This window comes from Neoarius graeffei, chromosome 28, assembly GCF_027579695.1.
Source record: "Neoarius graeffei isolate fNeoGra1 chromosome 28, fNeoGra1.pri, whole genome shotgun sequence".
Classification (NCBI taxonomy): domain Eukaryota; kingdom Metazoa; phylum Chordata; class Actinopteri; order Siluriformes; family Ariidae; genus Neoarius; species Neoarius graeffei.
The window spans coordinates 8,806,825-8,826,988 of NC_083596.1; the positions used below are offsets into that span (position 1 = coordinate 8,806,825).

Consider the following 20,164-nt stretch of genomic DNA (forward strand, 5'->3'; position numbering starts at 1 on the left):
GGTCGCTACCTTCCACCGTCTCCCATGTGGATGAATTGGCCGGCTTGTAGGTCACATTGACTGAGTTGACAGGTCCATCTCCAGTGTACGGATCCTTATTGACCAGCACTACCAGATAGTACGGTCCACTGCCGTTCAGGGAAGGAGGGTACTCAGGCTTTGGAGGAACTGAAACATGAAGGAACATCAGGTTGTTGACTTCTGAGCTCAAATCAGTTATCTAGTCATGCTGAGCAACATTTTTCATTCAAGGAACTGCAACGAAAATAAATTCAGAGATCAGTCTATCATCCAACAGCTTCGTCTGGTGCCTTTCACCTTTCATCTTTCGCCTTGCTTATGATTTAGATTTGGTTAAAAATCTGGAAGAATTTCGACAAGATGATAAGGACGTCTGAGCTGAGAACAGACCTTCTGTTCAATTCAAATTCAAGAAGCAGCTTCAAGATAAATCCTCCTACGATTAGGAAAGCTAAGGAAGAAATAGGTCGAAGTGAACTGAGAAATGTGTGAAAAAGATCTGCGTCTAACAGAAAAAGCCACGTCCTTTCAAAAATGCTAAACAAATATTTGACTCCATTTTAAATCATCTCATCTCATCTCATCTCATTATCTCTAGCCGCTTTATCCTTCTACAGGGTCGCAGGCAAGCTGGAGCCTATCCCAGCTGACTACGGGCGAAAGGCGGGGTACACCCTGGACAAGTCGCCAGGTCATCACAGGGCCCATTTTAAATCAGAAGTATTAAATGAATAAGACATAAATTATTGTAATACAGTTTCCCAAAATAAGGTTATTCACAAAAATAATACATGATTGTGCAAAAATGTGGGTTCATCTTTTATTTTCCATTCGACACTCCAAGTTTCATCTCATCTCATTATCTGTAGCCACTTTATCCTGTTCTACAGGGTCGCAGGCAAGCTGGAGCCTATCCCAGCTGACTATGGGCGAAAGGCGGGGTACACCCTGGACAAGTCGCCAGGTCATCACAGGGCTGACACATAGACACAGACAACCATTCACACTCACATTCACACCTACGGTCAATTTAGAGTCACCAGTTAACCTAACCTGCATGTCTTTGGACTGTGGGGGAAACCGGAGCACCCGGAGGAAACCCACGCGGACACGAGGAGAACATGCAAACTCCACACAGAAAGGCCCTCGCCGGCCCCGGGGCTTGAACCCGGACCTTCTTGCTGTGAGGCGACAGCGCTAACCACTACACCACCGTGCCGCCCCACTCCGAGTTTTAGTGAATAAAACAATACGTATTGATCTGAATCATATTAAACAGAGACCATATTGTGTCTTTAAAGACCGAGTGCTGAATTATAAGCACAAGGTGCTTTAAAGAGGTTCTGCACACATAAATGTGTTTTTTGAGCTGTAAACTAAATGACATGATTGTACTGTAATGAAACACATTAATACTGAGGTTAATATTGACAAAATTATTTTGATAGTTTTATAAAAATCGAGATTTTATTGGTTGAACAGGCACAAAACGCCGTCTACTGGTTAAAATCATTCTGAACCTTGCAAGTCTGATGCTGACATGCGCTGTGTCTGAAATCGCTCACTCGTTCACTACTCACTACTTACTATATAGGGAATTACTGTATAGAGGACTATATAGTGAGCTCATTGGTAAGATGAAAAAACACTTTCGGACACTAGTCTGTCGCGCTGGTATTTACATCATTATTGTCGCACAATTAAAACGTGCCAGATCAGTCGGCTGGTGGGTTTTCAAAATAATAAATACATATATATTATTTACCAGCTGAGAGGTCCGTATCGTGAAATACCATGACCGAGGTCTTGAAAATACTGACCGAGGCCTCTGGGCCGAGGTCAGTATTTTCAAGGCCGAGGTCATGGTATTTCAAGATACAGACCGATCTTAAGCTGGTAAATAATATATTTATTTTTTTCTTTACCAAGAGCGTCCGAAAGGGAAATCATATTTAGAACAAACCTGCTACAAGCTCGTTTTCGGCTTTCTCCTGAAATGTTTTCCTTTATTTCATCTTCATCAGGGTAGTAAAACTCGATTTCGCTGTGAACACTGTCATTATCGCTATCCATGCTGTAAAATTAATGCTATTATACTGAGAAACGCAGGGCAGCACAGTGGTGTAGTGGTTAGCGCTGTCGCCTCACAGCAAGAAGGTCCGGGTTCGAGCCCCGTGGCCGGCGAGGGCCTTTCTGTGTGGAGTTTGCATGTTCTCCCCGTGTCCGCGTGGGTTTCCTCCGGGTGCTCCGGTTTCCCCCACAGTCCAAAGACATGCAGGTTAGGTTAACTGGTGACTCTAAATTGACCGTAGGTGTGAATGGTTGTCTGTGTCTATGTGTCAGCCCTGTGATGACTTGTCCAGGGTGTACCCCGCCTTTCGCCCGTAGTCAGCTGGGATAGGCTCCAGCTTGCCTGCGACCCTGTAGAACAGGATAAAGCGGCTAGAGATAATGAGATGAGATACTGAGAAATGCGAAAATAAATGTTGACAAAAAATTGCTACTGTTTGTTGTTGTTGTGAACGAGCGAGTCACCAAAGGTCCGTAACCGGGGTCCGGATTATAGGATTCCAGACTGCTCACAAGCCAATCAGAGTGCACGATTTGATGGAAACCGGACCGTGAAAAAAATAAATGCGTGTATTTTTGTGATCAATCCATATTATACTGAGCGCATTTCCCACATTAATCAATACAAAGTACCTGCAGCTCTCAGTTCTTTTTAAATCAAGGCTGAATACTTTCTTCTTTGCCGCTGCCTTTTATTAAATCAAATTTGAGACTTTTAATTTGATTTCTTTCAGCACGACCGCAATGCATGATGGGACATATTGCTTTGGTTAGTGACCATTATTGTACACTACTTTTCGTGATGCATTGTGGGATACTTTTGAGTGCACTATATAGGGTGTAAATAATCCTCACTAAGGTTTCGGACAGCACTACAAAATGGCGTCCTCACTATATAGTGCCCTATATAGTGAGTAGGGAGCGATTTCGGACACGGGTAGAATCGATGATTTAGTACTTCTCTACATCAAGCAATTAAAAAAAAAGAAAGAATATTAACACGCTCTAATCAGATGTGGGTGACCCACCTCCCTCAGCCCCTGCCCTTGAGGGTTTTTTTTGCCATTTTCAAATATATGCTGATCGAGACTGATTGATTGATTGATTGATTGATTGATTGATTGATTATTCAGCTCCTGCCTCACACACCCACGCCCCTCCTTCTCCCCCTCACCGCCCCGCCCCCTCTCTCAGCCAACTTTTTGCCCACATTTTTCAAAATGATTCAGTGGGTGGAGTCAGGTTCAGAGCTGGGGGTGAAGTTACACTTTAATGAAGTCCACTTGCATTTTAATGGTTGTTATAACGCATTCAAATAAAAAAAAAAAAGATCTGACATGATTTATCTTGGTTTCTTTTTTTTTTCACAACCGTCTACAATTTTAACATGGGTATCTAGACTTTTGATATCCACCGTAGCCAGGTAGCGCTTATACAGTATAAGACTGGAGCTGTAGAGGAACCGCAGCAAAAAAACAGGCTTTGCTGTCTAATCTAAGATCAGATTAGACATTGTTCATGATGTTCAGGTGATCTCCATGATGAGCTCTGAGTTTAAATCAGTTCATCCTTCACTGATGGTTTCATGGCTTTGGATGTGCGAGGTGAGGTCTCACCTTTAACACTGACGATGAAGTCTTTCTCCACCTGAACGCTGGTGGTCTTTACCTGACACACCCAGCGTCCATTGTCAGCCACCGTGATCTTGTCCACCCTGAACATGGACGTACTCTGGTTATCCACTGTCTCCGTGTCCATGGCCTGATCCGACATGAACACAAAGACAGGAAATGTCTCTTTGAAAAGCTTGAATAAAAACCAACCAGAGAGTTTTGTTGACAACTGACTGCTTCATGTCTTAATATTGAGAATTTGTTCCACATGGCCTCCAACAGCTTTATAACCATTCAGAGCAAATTAAAACAGATGGCTAGCTAACATGAGCCAACTATCTAGAAGCTGGGGGGAAGGGATTATTTATTTTTTCTCCGAAGCTATGCGACATATTGGGCTTCAATCATTTTCAATCTGTGTCATACTTTTTTCCCCTTTGAGGAAAATTTGAAAAAGCTCAAATTTCACTGTAGGAACCAGTTCTGGGTAAAAAGAAAAATGAAACAGTTGCTAAATGGAAAAATAAAGCTCTAACTTTCATCTATTCCATGCAGCTGCTCACAAATGAATGAGGATCACTGGATCTTACGTAGACGATGCTCTTGTCTGGTTTGAGCAGGATGATTTCTCCATGTAAAGGTGCTGGTTGGCCGTGCACAGAGCAGATGATGGTGTACGGTGCTCCAGAGTTCAGCTCTGTATCCTTCAGACTGACGATGACTGGAGCTTTGTCTGGCAGGAGATAGGTTTTAGTTCATCAACCAAAAAAAAAATCAATTTCTCAATTTATTCCACTGAGGAGAATTTCAGGATATTGTTATACATATAGTGCTGTGTGTGTATATATATATATATATATATATATATATATATATATATATATATATATATATATATATATATATGGCTCATTCTATAATTGCAGGAACATTTCAAGTGTTGGCTCTATTAGTCATCGTCAACTCTGTTATCGCTAAACTGGGCAATCCACATGAACAGAACTGGCGGTAACAGAGTTGACATTTCCCACCATTTTGTGTCTTGACTCCACATGCTGACCTCAAACTAACTACCACAGGGCGTGTATAAAAACCTGATTTTATGGATCATATTATTGTTTTTAAGAAATGAGTGAGAGATTCACTCCAATATCACAATAACAGATTTGATGAATAATTAATCTACTCTTGGTGTAAAATTATTCATCAAATCTGTTCTTGTGATATTGGAGTGAATCTCTCACTCATTTCTTCAAAAAAAAATCTACTGTTAGTGTAAAATATAACCGGTGAGCGGCCTAGTGGTTAGCGTGTCTCCCTCTCGATCGGGAGATCGTGAGTTCTACTCACGGTCAGGTCGTACCAAAGACCATCATAAAAATGGTGCCATCTGGCAAGGCACGCTGCAATACAGATGTGAGTGGGGAGTCAAACTCTCACGGTTACCAAAGGACTAGCCCTCCACTGTAACCCTAGCTATGTAATATAGGCGAGAGACGGAGATCGACGCAGCCAAACACGCCATGAATGGTGCGGGAAGGACTTTGGTGTAAAATCCTCAATATTTTGTCCAAATTAATGAGAAAAGAAACATAACATATCTCACTGCCTTTCTGAAGTTTCCTGCCAGAAGAAGAAGAAGAAGAAGAAGAGACATCTTTCGGTGCAGGTGTCATACGTATTATCAAGTCTTTGTGGATTTTATGCGGTTTTATAACAGAGTTGACACGAACACTGGGACGGATTTTAAAATATGTATTTTTTTTATGACTGAAATTTCACATAACACAGAAAATAGACTTTCTATGCAATTGATTTTAGAACAGGCGGCACGGTGGTGTAGTGGTTAGCGCTGTCGCCTCACAGCAAGAAGGTCCTGGGTTCGAGCCCCGGGGCCGGCGAGGGCCTTTCTGTGTGGAGTTTGCATGTTCTCCCCGTGTCCGCGTGGGTTTCCTCCGGGTGCTCCGGTTTCCCCCACAGTCCAAAGACATGCAGGTTAGGTTAACTGGTGACTCTAAATTGACCGTAGGTGTGAATGTGAGTGTGAATGGTTGTCTGTGTCTATGTGTCAGCCCTGTGATGACCTGGCGACTTGTCCAGGGTGTACCCCGCCTTTCGCCCGTAGTCAGCTGGGATAGGCTCCAGCTTGCCTGCGACCCTGTAGAAGGATAAAGCGGCTAGAGATAATGTGATGTGATGTGATGTGATTTTAGAACAGTTAACAGAATAAGCCCCAAAAAACAGCTTGTTAGACTGAATCGCTTCCTGTTTATTTGAGTCGAATGGATGAATCAGGAGTCGAAGACAGCCAGTAATGTTGGGGGAGGGATGGGAGTCATTTAGTTCATGTTTTATGGATAAATTGGGTCTAAACTGTACAGCAAGCATCGCTATGGGTGAAAGTTTGCCATAATTTGCATTATTATTCCAAACTGATTCAATAAATACGTATGGGCGCTGTGTGAGACGGCTACCTCTCCAGCAGCTCTGTAGTTTTTAGCTCTTTAAACCTCTTTTTTTCCACCTTTTTTTACTTTTCTGCTCTTCTTACGAAGACATAGTGTGTTTTACTATATAACATGGAAAATCTTAATTTCCCTGAAGGAACCCGCCCAAAGGGATAAATAAAGTTTTATCTAATCTAATCTAATCTAATCTAATCTAATCTAATCTAATCTAATGATTTATTTTGTGGAAAATAACAAAAGGTTTCTCAGAGACACGAAATGTACCTTGAATTCTAGAACGACCCATATTCTCACACACACACACACACACACACACACACACACACACACACACACACTATCGTTCAAAAGTTTGGGGTCACTTTGAAATGTCCTTATTTTTGAAAGAAAAGCACTGTTCTGGGCGGCACAGTGGTGTAGTGGTTAGCGCTGTCGCCTCACAGCAAGAAGGTCCTGGGTTTGAGCCCCGTGGCCGGCGAGGGCCTTTCTGTGTGGAGTTTGCATGTTCTCCCCGTGTCCGCGTGGGTTTCCTCCGGGTGCTCCGGTTTCCCCCACAGTCCAAAGACATGCAGGTTAGGTTAACTGGTGACTCTAAATTGACCGTAGGTGTGAATGTGAGTGTGAATGGTTGTCTGTGTCTATGTGTCAGCCCTGTGATGACCTGGCGACTTGTCCAGGGTGTACCCCGCCTTTCGCCCGTAGTCAGCTGGGATAGGCTCCAGCTTGCCTGCGACCCTGTAGAAGGATAAAGCGGCTAGAGATAATGAGATGAGATGAAGCACTGTTCTTTTCAATGAAGATCACTTTAAACTAATCAGAAATCCACTCTATACATTGCTAATGTGCTAAATGACTATTCTAGCTGCAAATGTCTGGTTTTTGGTGCAATATCTCCATAGGTGTATAGAGGCCCATTTCCAGCAACTCTCACTCCAGTGTTCTAATGGTACAATGTGTTTGCTCATTGCCTCAGAAGGCTAATGGATGATTAGAAAACCCTTGTACAATCATGTTAGCACAGCTGAAAACAGTTGAGCTCTTTAGAGAAGCTATAAAACTGACCTTCCTTTGAGCAGATTGAGTTTCTGGAGCATCACATTTGTGGGGTCGATTAAATGCTCAAAATGGCCAGAAAAATGTCTTGACTATATTTTCTATTCATTTTACAACTTATGGTGGTGAATAAAAGTGTGACTTTTCATGGAAAACACAAAATTGTCTGGGTGACCCCAAACATTTGAACGGTAGTGTATATATTTTCAATGACAGCAAATTCCGTATCACATTATGTTCATCTTAATTAGTTCTGCTCTTGCCTTCTTTCTCACATCGGGCGCCGTGTCTCCCAGGACACACACACCCTCTGAAACGGTCACACTTCCCATCCTTGTCACACACACACTTCAGTTTGCAGCCAGCGCCGTAGAACCCGGGTGCACACGCTGCAGACATGAACAGTAAGACGTTTATGCACATCATACGAAAATAAACGTCTAATTAGGAGTATAAAAGAAATGAAATTGTTCTTACCCTCGCTGCAGTTTAGACCCCTCCATCCAGAGGCACATGAGCAGCCATACGGACCTCTGAGGCAGAACACCAGAGAGCGACACTTACCGTCTATACAGCGCTCCTTACACGTCTTTCCAAAGCGGCCCTCACCACACACTGCACACATACACACAGTACACACACATATTAGTCTTCATATCAGAGCTGGACCATAAGAGATTAATATCATGTTATATTATATAGACAGAGTGTTTTACTGAGAAATACACCACTCGTATTTTTCATCCGGGACACGGAGAACCAAAACCGTGACATAAATCTCTGTGTGTCACTCGTGAGGAAATCGATGAACTGTTTTGATAAATTTGGGGACTTTTGTTTGTGAATGTGTCGATATAATAAAAAGAAAATCACATGTTGGCTTGAAGATATGAAGTTTATCTTCTCGTGTTGAAAAACTTGCATTTTTCATATGAAATACATCGCGGATCTGAGTGACATATTTAAATAATATTGTTTGGCGTTGAGTGGTATATCAGATATATTCCATTCAGCTAGCATGATACTGACCAAGTTGAAAACGAGTAGCTGAATGGAATATATCTGATATACCACAAAAAAAGCCACCAATATTATTATTATTATTATTATTATTATTATTAAGGCAAGGCAAGTTTATTTATATAGCACATTTCATACACAATGGCAGTTCAATGCGCTTTACAGAAGTAAAAACAGTAAACAATAGAGAAATAAAATTACATAAAATAATTTTATTTTTATTCGAAAACAATTAATTAAAAGAATTAAAATAATTAAAAGAAAATAATAAGAATTAAACAATAGTAGAAATAAAATAATAAAATAAAGTAGAAATAGGAGGAGAAAAAAAAGAAACCAGCAGAATAGAATAAAGAATAAAATAGAATAAAGTTAAAATTAAAGTAAATTTAAAACATGCAGAGAAAGTAAAAATTATAAAAAAGAAGACAATATTAATTATTTAACAGAAAATTATTATTATTATTATTATTATGATTATTATCCATACACGTTCCTTTCAGATGTTTAATGCGTCTTTCTCTTTCAAAATTCTCTCAAAATCTTCCATATTTTTGATACGAAGCAAACCTGGCAGCCATGTTTGTTTACAAGTTGTCTCAGTCGCTCGCTAGCGTGGAAGTTTTACGTCTCTGACGTGTGACATCATGTTGTCTTGACAACCATGCAATATCGTAAACCATATTCGACACTCATTCTCCATTGGGTAGAGTGATGTAATACACGTAGGATAAGCGATATGCTAACAATATCGCATGCTATCGAACCAAATGAATGGAACCCGCTAGAAGGGAATAGAACACATGTTTCTATTCCATAGAAAAAGTGTCCTGTATGTATAATAATTCCAGATATTTCACTCTGATGACGTCACTCCCACTGATTGTTTTCCCGCTGGCTAGACGTGCGTTGTTAAAATAGCGAACCGGTTCAAAATTAAAATTTTGATTAACTTGCCTTTTTTTTTTTTTGGATGTGTCCATATAATATAAAGAACATTTACACAGTGGCTTGAAGATATGAAGTTCGTTATACTCACTCGTGAATATATTCACCACTTGAAGATAAACTTCATGTCTTCACTCATCCGTGTAATATCATATATGAACATTTCTTAACATTCAATTTAACTACAAAATGGACATCATCCATTGATTGATTAATTTTAAAAAATCATAATTGTTGGAATAAGAAGAATGAAACAGTTCAGGATGTACTGCGATAGGAAAATGATAGTCATATTTTACTCTTAGTTCTGCCATATTACCGCTTTAATATTACAGTACATTTAATCCTTGAGTCTGAGTCAAACTAAATGTACAGCACTGAGAGTGTTACCTGTCTCACAGGTGGGACCTTTGAAGCCGGGTGGACAGATGCATTCTCCTGTTTTATCATCACACACTCCTCCGTTAGTGCAGGCCGGGCATGGATTAGTGCAGTCAGAACCCCACTTGCCCTCCACACAGCCTGAAAACACACACACACATATATGCAGAGTTAAATGCAGTATTTTACTCATCGCACACTACAGAAAGTTCTACGTGTGTGTGTGTATACGGTTCTGAGTGAAGCACTGACTCCTGACGATGAGGTGAGTGATGGCGGAGGTCGGCGGCCCTTCTGACATGTAGCGGATGGTGTAGAGTCCTGCATGGGACCTCTTCACATCACTGATGACGTAGGGAACCAAATCCATGATGTCCCCTTTGGGTACGGAGTGCGCAAAAGACGAGTCTTTGTTCCTGGCATTTTGGAAGGATTGTAACGCTGCTTCGGGACAAGAAGAGGGGACAAGTTCGAACCAATGACAGGACTTGCACTAAATGTTTGTTTAGACAGATCTGATTTATTTATTAAAACCAAACAAATCAGATCAGACTGTGTTTGAATTTGTTCACATACTCTACACATATGGTTTGCTTTTATTGTGTGAACACTGGTGTGTGAGTGATGTGAGGGACTAACATAAAGATCTCACTATGGTTTATGTTTAAAGGTAAGCTATGTCGGATTAAAGCAAGGATAGGTCATTTTTTAAGAAGCTTTTTTGGTATGTGTCTTGAAATCCTCTTTACATCCCAAGAGCAATTAATAAACAAAAGGCTCTGATAATAAAAAGACAAAAATCTGTCATCCGTGGCAGTCACAGGGCTGTAAAAAAAATCCGACCAATCATTTCATTCGATCCGACCTGCGTGTCCTGTCTACGCTCTGCCCGTGCACGGATTGCGTGTAACTGGAGCTTTCCACAAGGCTAGACAGACATATTGCTAAAGTGAGCAAGTTAGTCGATAGCTGTGAGCACTAAGAATAGCTATGTTTGTTGTTGATATTCATTATGATGATGTTCAGTGTTTTCTTACATGTTAATGAGACATGAGGTAGTTGGATATGATGTACTACGCTCCCCCCAAACGCTCTTTCTCTTGTGGACTCATCCTCCAGCAGTAGTCGGGCGGTTTGCGTTCATTGGTTTTGAGGAGTGACTTTGGAAGGAGGGCTGAAGGGAGGGGTGGAATTTTTTTGATCGGATACTTTCAAAATCTAGCTTAGTCATACTGGTTTCTCCAAAATGATCTACGCTCCTTTGAAAAGGACATTTGAAGAACCCATTTTGTTTAAGAATGTGTGTCAAATAGGTAAATTGTGAGGCAAGTAATAATCAAGTAATTATTTTCTTTGTACCTTAGATTTCTTTGTTGTCCCTGTTGCAAATTTGTACCGAGAGTTAGCCTAGTGTCCGCCTCTTGATCGGGAGATCACGAGTCCTACTTGTGGTTGGGCCATGCCAAAGACCATCATAAAAACAGTACCTACTGCCGTCTGGCAAGGCACGCTGTAATACAGATGTCAGTGGAGAGTCAAACTCTCGCGGTAACCAGAGGACCAACCCCCCCACTGTAACCCTAGCTGTATAGGTGAGAGGCCAAGGGCTATGGAAACGGAGATCGGCGACGCCCAATGTTCCTTAAGGGCCTGGTTAGTACTGGGATGGGAGACTACCTGGGAAAGATCAGGTCCTGGCACCTGAGGGAAGGACTTTGACCTTTTTTTTGTTGCAAATTTGAAACAAATTAACAAATATGACAGAAAAAACATGAAATAGCATATGTCCAGGAAGTAGACTTTGATCAAATTTCTACGTAAAAAGTGTAAATTGAAGTCTAGATGGGTGGCACGGTGGTGTAGTGGTTAGCACTGTCGCCTCACAGCAAGAAGGTTCTGGGTTCGAGCCCAGTGGCTGACGGGGGCCTTCCTGTGTGGAGTTTGCATGTTCTCCCCATGTCCGCGTGGGTTTCCTCCGGGTGCTCTGGTTTCCCCCACAGTCCAAAGACATGCAGGTTAGGTTAACTGGTGACTCTAAATTGAGCGTAGGTGTGAATGTGAGTGTGAATGGTTGTTTGTCTCTGTGTGTCAGCCCTGTGATGACCTGGCGACTTGATCAGGGTGTACCCCGCCTTTCGCCCGTAGTCAGCTGGGATAGGCTCCAGCTTGCCTGCGATCCTGCACAGGATAAGCGGTTACTAATAATGGATGGATGGATGGATGGATGGATGGATGGATGAAGTCTAGACTTACATTTAAAATTACTGAATTTAAAAACATCACTCTTTTTGTCTTGTTGTGAAATCTGACTTCAAATCTGATTCAATTTCATTTGAAATCTTTCTTGCTCAAATCTGAAGAAAAAAATCTGATTTGATCTGTCTGTCTAAACGTAATCATTTTTTTTTGTTTGCACACCTACCTTCCTTGTAGATGATTGTGTCCTCTTCGGCCACTTTTTTTCGCGTGTATGAGATGGTCACATTATCTCCAATGCTAGCCGTTACCGTGAGCACCTCGGGAAGAAACGATGCTGAAAGATTTAACCAGATAAACATTTTAGAACATGTCACAGTTTCTCATTATCATAAAACAGAACGACTATAAAAACAAACAAACAAACCAGCGTGGTGCTTTCTATATGGCCAAGAATGACTACACAAAGAAGTGCTTTTTGCCAAGAAATCCAAACCTACTCAACGACAGATTTCATCAACCAACCCCCCGCGGTCGGAGATGTTCTCATAGATACCACGGGAGAGCTAACAACAACAAATTGGATCAGGAATAATCCAGCACTCCAAATTGGGCAATTTAGGAATGTGATATTGGACATAAACCAGAGCTTGACTGTTTGTTTTTCTATGCATAGTCTTTGGCTCTTAGCACATTCCAGTTTTATTAGAAAAAAGAATCCCCTGGAAATGTTGAACATTGCTGATTTGTGGACAAGATCATGACAATTGGTTTATAGAAGAAAAATAAATACAGAATTGCTTCCATTGCCAAGTGATGTCATCTTCTCAGATGTCAGGCTTCCTTTCCTGAACTACAGTATGTGGATTAATTTCTGCTAATGAGCTACACATATCCAAATCCAAAATCTTTAATGGGAATAAACGAGCGTACTCACCTTCACTGTGCATTTTGTATGTGTACACCTTGCCACTGTCTGAATTTTTGACCTTGCAAAAGAAAGCCCCGAATATGTCTCTGCGTGTCCTCCAGGAGACTCTGGCTGCAGAGCGATATGATTTGTCTGCTGTGGAACTGAGCAGGTCTTGCTGGGGCAGAGGGAACTCGTGGCCCAAAGTGAGCGAGGCAGGACCGGAGGACGTCCAGTCGCTACTCACACAGAGAAGAGACGCGTCTGCTGAGGACACGACAGGATCTGGGTTTATCAGCGTCACGTCTGAGATGTCCAGAGCGCTGCCTGAGACACAATCAGTGAGGTACGTATTTATACCACAGCGCTGTTAAATTCTCCAATCTGATTGGTCAGATGTTACAGCACGATCTCACAGTGGGTAGCTCATTCACAGGGACTTGTAGGATTTATTACAGAAGACTAATGTATTGAAATTATGCTGTTATTTAACAAACATTATGGAAGGGGTCTCCAGTACATTTTACGCCACAGGAAGGCAAATAAAACACCTTTATAATGCCATTTCGGATCAAGCCGCATCACATCACCCCATTCTTGATTACTTTCCCATGATAGCACACCACTAATGAGTTTATTCCTTACTTATTTTTTCATCAAAGTTTTTGCTAGTCTTGGAAATTTTGAAAATTAATCTACAGAAGTATGGTAAAAAGAAGAAGAAGCGCTTTCTTTTCAAATAATATTCAAAAAATTTACAGAAATTGTCATACATTTTCACTTAAATGTAGAAAGTTAACCAGAATGCTTAGGTCCAAATTTCGTTCTTTAGTTTTTCACAGAAGTACAAAGCTAATGTAACTGACCTGAATTATTCTATCCACATTCACTGGATATGAGCAATCTCGCGCTTTGATTGGCTACTCTACTACTAGGATATCAGCTCATATACCATGAGTAGGGAAAAACAAAATGGTGGAGCGCATCAAGTCAGATATATCACTTTATCAAGTATTTCAAAGAAACAGAAACAGCTAAAACAGGGCTTTTCAAAGTGTGGGGCACGCCTCCCCTAGGGGGCGCCAGAGTTCTTCAGGGGGGGCGCAACGTGAGGAAAAATAAACCAGAATAAGTTACTATTGCGGACATTTAGCGAACTTCAGCTAGCCTTTGCCAGAGACAAAATGGATCGATTTTTAGTACCTAAAGCTACAGTGAGTGATAATAATAATAATAATAATAATAATAATTTATTACTTATTGTGCGCAATCTAACATGCTATAGATATGATCGATTGCGCATTACAGAATATATGAGGGAGGAGACAGAGTCTGGGCCAAGCAAAAAAAGAAGGAAGTATGACCACGATTATTTAAAGTTTGGATTTTCATGGACTGGATCTGAAGATGCTCCACTGCCACAGTGTGTTGTCTGCCAAGAGGTGCTAGCTAACGATGCTATGAGATGTTTAAAATGTGTAAAACAAGATGTTTTTTTTTAAAAAAGCACAGATGTTTAAAAGGTGTAAAAAAAGATGTTTTAAAAAAGCACAGATGTTTAAAATGTGTATAAAAAAGATGTTTTAAAAAGCACAAATGTTTAAAATGTGTATAAAAAAGATGTTTTAAAAAAGCACAGATGTTTAAAATGTGTAAAAAAGAGGTTTTAAAAAAAGCACGTTTAAAATGTGTAAAAAAGATGTTTTAAAAAAGCACAGATGTTTAAAATGTGTAAAAGAAAAAAATAAAAATGTGTACAACAACCTTTAGGTGGCACGGTGGTGTAGTGGTTAGCGCTGTCGCCTCACAGCAAGAAGGTCCTGGGTTCGAGCCCCGTGGCCGGTGAGGGCCTTTCTGTGTGGAGTTTGCATGTTCTCCCCGTGTCCGCGTGGGTTTCCTCCGGGTGCTCCGGTTTCCCCCACAGTCCAAAGACATGCAGGTTAGGTTAACTGGTGACTCTAAATTGACCGTAGGTGTGAATGTGAATGGTTGTCTGTGTCTATGTGTCAGCCCTGTGATGACCTGGCGACTTGTCCAGGGTGTACCCCGCCTTTCGCCCGTAGTCAGCTGGGATAGGCTCCAGCTTGCCTGCGACCCTGTAGAAGGATAAAGCGGCTAGAGATAATGAGATGAGACAACAACCTTTTTTTAAAATACGAATGGAACATTAAGTATAGCAACAACAAAAATTGTAAGGGGGGCACTGTTGTTTATTTGCTCTCTGAGGGGGGGCTGACTCTCCCACACTTTGAAAACCCCTGAGCTAAAACAATAGAGTTCCCGCCCCCAATATCTTCTGTTCCACACTCCAGCCCAGTCGGTAGCAGTAATGCACCTTAAGTTGTTTTGCCAACCACCAAAAATCCCTAAAGAAAAAGAAGAAAATTGCAGAGTGTGTTGCTGAACGAACCGCAGACAAAATAAAAACTCTACTCTCAAACAAACCCCCCAAAAATACAAAAAAAGCAATAAAATATGGAATAAAAGTATTTGATGATAAGAGCATATCTTTTTTATTTTTCAATAATTATTATCGGCGGCACGGTGGTGTAGTGGTTAGTGCTGTCGCCTCACAGCAAGAAGGTCCGGGTTTGAGCCCCGTGGCCGGCGAGGGCCTTTCTGTGTGGAGTTTGCATGTTCTCCCCGTGTCCGCGTGGGTTTCCTCCGGGTGCTCCGGTTTCCCCCACAGTCCAAAGACATGCAGGTTAGGTTAACTGGTGACTCTAAATTGACCGTAGGTGTGGGTGTGAATGGTTGTCTGTGTCTATGTGTCAGCCCTGTGATGACCTGGCGACTTGTCCAGGGTGTACCCCGCCTTTCGCCCGTAGTCAGCTGGGATAGGCTCCAGCTTGCCTGCGACCCTGTAGAACAGGATAAAGCGGCTACAGATAATGAGATGAGAATTATTATCACGTTTTTCACAAATTGCTCCTGTTATTTCGCCAGTTTGTTTACATTCTAAGAGGAAATTATTTTGCCGGCATTTTGTATAAAGTTTTTATTTATCGAATTTGCAAAACATTAAAATAATTATAATACATAGGGCCAAATTACTCAATTCTGATTGGTCAATCAAGGAGGGCTTTTTTCCTTAACACGGGGCTGTATTTCTGAAATGCTATTGGCTAGTTCGTTGCTTGGTTACGGTTACAAAAATAGCAAATTTTGTCAACAAAATGGCTTTTGTAAAGAAGTTCCAATAAAATTTTGTAAAGCACTTTCAAAATCCTCGTGTTGTGTCGCCATGTCATGATGAAAGACGCTTTAAAAACTGATTCAAACGTGCAAGATAGTCTCGCGCCCTGATTGGTTCAGAAAACGTGAATGGCAAATGTTGTGAACTTGAATGGCTTCCGAAGTATGAATTTGGCCCTATATATTATAAACAAGTAATAGTATGGTTCCTCGTAAAATTAAGGATCAATTTCACTCATGATTTCAAAGTTTTGAAATTGCCCTCGTCGCTTCGCAACTTCACTCATGAAATTTATCCTTAATTTTACTCGGCCCCATACGTACAATTACCTATACAAATGCTCTGTTTCTCAAAATCCGTTAAATGTGGATAGAATAAAACAGTTATTCCACTCAATCTCGTCGTACACGGCTTATAGCCAACTCGGCTATACATCAGCTCAGGTACGACTCGATTTCATGGAATAACCGTTAATTAGCATAATGCAAACAGAATGCTAAGTGACATATATCGCCACAGTTTAAACAATAAACAATTGCGTTAAAAAGCTAAACAAGACCATACGTACTTTTAAAATAATTTACATCAAGTGATATTCAAAAGCTACAGTATCACTACAGTTTTGGGCTAAGCAATATATTCATGATGTTTACCTGACCACAAGTCTGTTTGAAATCATTTTAGATGATTTGTCTCCGTCATTGTAATGACTTTGGCTTGTTAATTGGTAAACTTGTTCACACACACACAAAAAAAAGCCTTGTAGCTCTGATACAAACCCAAATAAGCAAGTTAGGGACACTAAATATATGTGGCTGATTGACAACTGAACTATTCCTTGAAATACCATTCCAACTTTCCAGGTTTAAAATTGATGGCACAAGTAAAGCCACAAATCTGAACATTAGTTGCCAGGACAAAGGCATCCAGAGCAAATAAAGATTCCTGGGAAGGATCATGGGTCATATCTAGAGAAGAGGATAGTGGGCAGTAAAGCACCCAGTTTATCTGATTTATTGACTCTATGAACTGCATGCAAACCCCCAGGCGGCTCACTGTGGTCTGGCGACTGATAAGGTGCTATAAAAGCCTCTACAGCTACAACCACGGGCCAAATCCTGGAGCTATAATCAGGGTTTGGGTTCGCCCACAGCTCTTTAACTCTTTAAGCCCCAATACAATATTGTTTACGATTTCTACAGACAACTGAACAAAACTTCAACGTGAATCTCAAGTCTATAATGTTCTGAAGCTGTTTTTTTTAATCTTTATTAGTATCAGGATATGTAACTGTATATTTCTCTTGGACTATTCCTGCTCTCAAAGTGGGATCTGGGAATCCCCAAGGGTCCATGATTGTTTTTTTTTTCCCCAATTTGTTACAGTAGTAAAAATAACAACTCAGTATTACCAGAGTTATTCTGAGTTATGAGATGGTTTGATTAATTCATTTAATTGAATGGGTTTGATCCAAACCCCCGATAACTCTGTCAGTGGAAAGTTCAGGAATAAAAAAAGAAGTCCTATGGCTCTAATGAATAGACAAAATGCTATTCCAAACATTTGAATAATGTTCATGAAATAAATCTGTACTGAGGGGGTCGTAGAATTGATTTTCCAGTTAAAGGGAATGCAAAAAATTTGAGAGCCCATGCTTTAACGGATCAGTACGCCTATTGCTGGATCCTAGGAATATTTGCTTCATTCCAGTCATTCCCACTGGGCTGGTGTCTAAACTGAAAGGAAAGGTTGTGTGCAATTCGACCTACAGCTGAGATATAGATTTCCTAACAGGAGAAGGACTAACAGTGAACAGTTGATTGCAAGATGTTCTTCTCTCTTGGGTTGGACTGAAGGCATCACAGCAGCTTTCCTGTTTAAACACAACATGTTGCAAACTCTTTTGGTTTAATCTGCATTAGTGTCACTGGGGTGAAGAAACAAGAAGGTTAGTATACGTAACTAGTGATACATACTGTGTGCTAATTTGTGTGATCAACATCAAGGTCCCTTCCACTTTATTCCATTTTTAAGTTTAAAAAAATCCTTTTCGAAATGTATTTTTAATGAAATAATGTAATTATTTTGTAGTATTTAAACTGAGCTCCATGCTTGAATTTTAACCAACCTGCTATAAGCTATACACTCTTGGGGGGAAAAAAAGGTATCATCTCATATCATACAGTGCCCTCCACAATTATTGGCACCCCTTGTAAAGATTAGTAAAAAAAAGGTTGAGGAAAAAATTCGCCTTTTGGCGAAGTCGCTTCATCTTGCACTGAAAAAAATGAGAAAAATCCAACCTTCAAATAAAATAAATTTATTCAGAGAGAAACAAATCTCTCATCATGAAAATAATTATTTTCAACAGTACCACTATTATTGGCATCCCTGGAAATGATAGTGAACACAATGAATTCAAGCATGTTTCCTATTTAAATTGTACAGTATTTTTTGAGTTGATTGGAGTGTGTAGGAACTTTCAAGCTGTAATTCATGACTTCCTGGTTAACTGGGGTACAAATATGAACTGACACAGAGGCTAAATTCCCTTACTCATCCATCAACTTGGGAAAGATAAGAGACACGCAAACCAAATGAGGGAGAAGTGTGTTGAACTTCATAAGTCAGAGAAGGGTTATAAAAAATAGTGACTCGCCTGAAAATGTCCATTTCTACTGTTAGAGCAATAATAATTTAAAAAAAAAGTGGACACCAACTGGAACTGTTACAAACTTGCCTGGAAGAGGAGCCAAGTTTATTTTGATTCCACATACAGTGGGATCAAAGGAGGGTAAGAGAAGCAAAAAAGCCCAACAACCAAGGATCACTGTTGGTGAATTACAAGAAAAAGTAAAATCTTGGGGTCTCCAAGTCTCCAAAACCACCATCAGATGCCACCTCCATGCCAACAGATTATTTGGAAGGTTTTCTGTCAGATGAACGCAAGCACCTGACATTTGCGAAACAGTACTACAACTTTAACTGGAACCGTGTTCTCTGGTCTGATAGAACAAAAATGGAGCTTTTTGGCAATAAACACTCAAGGTGGGTTTGGTGTAAAAAGAAGGACGCTATAATGAAAAGAACCCGATCCCGACTGTAAAATATGGTGGAGGTTCTGTGATGTTTTAGGGCTGTTTTTCCTCCAAAGGCCCTGGAAACCTTGTTAGGGTCCATGGCATCAAGGACTCCATGAAATTCCAGGACATTTTAAATCAAAATCCGACTGCCTCTGCCAGGAAACTAAAACTGGGTCGTCATTGGATCTTCCAGCAGGACAATGATCCAAAGCATATGTCCAAATCAACACAGAAATGGTTACTGAGCACAGAATCAAACTTCGACCATGAACATCTCAGTCCCCTGATCTGAACCCCAGTGAAAACCTGTAGGCTGAGCTGAAGAGGAGAGAGCACAAGAGAGAGCCGAGGACCCTGGATGATCTGGAGAGACTGTGTAAAGAAGAATGGACTCAGATGCCCTGCTCTGTAAGTCCAACTTTATAGGAGAGACTCGGTGCTGTTTTACTGCCAAAGGGAGGGTATACAAAGTATAATAGTGGCACATGTGTTTTTGTTGAAAATAGTTATTTCTTGACAAGGGATTTTGGTTTTCTCGGAATAAGTTTATTTCAGTTAAAGGTTGGATTTTCTTGGGCTTTTTTTTTTTTTTTCAGTGTGAGATGAAGCTACTTCACCAAAAGGTGGATTTTTTCTTCAACCTTTTTACTTATCTTTACAAGGGGTGCCAATAATTGTGGAGGGCACTGTACATGGCTCTTTTACACACAACAGTGACTTTCTTTTTTGGAAACCCTTCCAAATAAAACCTCACAGAAAGCCAGAATCACCAATGAAAGAGTGCAGATGTAATAAGTCACTGCCACTTTATGGACACACGTACACAAATCTCGAGAGTTCAGGGAAATTAATAATCACTGCAGTACTTCGTGATTTAGGTCTCAGTGCAGTATCTGTGTTATGACACACTGCACCTTTCTTCCTTTTGTTGAACATGGGTCCAGCTGAAGACACACCAAGCAATCATCAGCAGTTACACAAGCGCCACTTAGACGCCTTGGCATAAACCAACACCCAATTCCCTGTCCTCTCTATCGTAATCCGCACACTCACACATTTTGGAGTTACAGGAAATGGGGTCAGCTAACAATGTCTGCCACCCCCCCAAAAAAAAAAAACACTAATCAGAAAGTCTTATGCTGTGTGCCTATTAAAAGTAAACTTTCTCCGCCTAATCCACAATCCACTGGGTACATAGGAAACAC

At 40.7% G+C, this 20,164-nt stretch overlaps 1 protein-coding gene across 2 annotated transcripts in view; it reads right to left on the bottom strand.

Moving 5' to 3' along the window:
* Positions 1-20,164, bottom strand: part of tek (TEK tyrosine kinase, endothelial) — a 59,040-nt gene that overhangs the window by 21,680 nt on the left and 17,196 nt on the right. Inside the window, exons 2-10 of one of the 2 annotated variants that reach the window (XM_060913431.1) lie at positions 12,708-13,007; positions 11,997-12,107; positions 9,827-10,015; positions 9,584-9,715; positions 7,703-7,840; positions 7,489-7,614; positions 4,295-4,437; positions 3,708-3,852; positions 10-168 (exon numbers count right to left, since the gene is read on the bottom strand). In XM_060913431.1, coding sequence (XP_060769414.1) covers positions 10-168; positions 3,708-3,852; positions 4,295-4,437; positions 7,489-7,614; positions 7,703-7,840; positions 9,584-9,715; positions 9,827-10,015; positions 11,997-12,107; positions 12,708-13,007 — 1,443 coding nt within the window. Of the gene's footprint in view, positions 1-9; positions 169-3,707; positions 3,853-4,294; positions 4,438-7,488; positions 7,615-7,702; positions 7,841-9,583; positions 9,716-9,826; positions 10,019-11,996; positions 12,108-12,707; positions 13,008-20,164 lie in introns of both variants that reach the window. The other variant, XM_060913430.1, reaches the window with a different exon arrangement.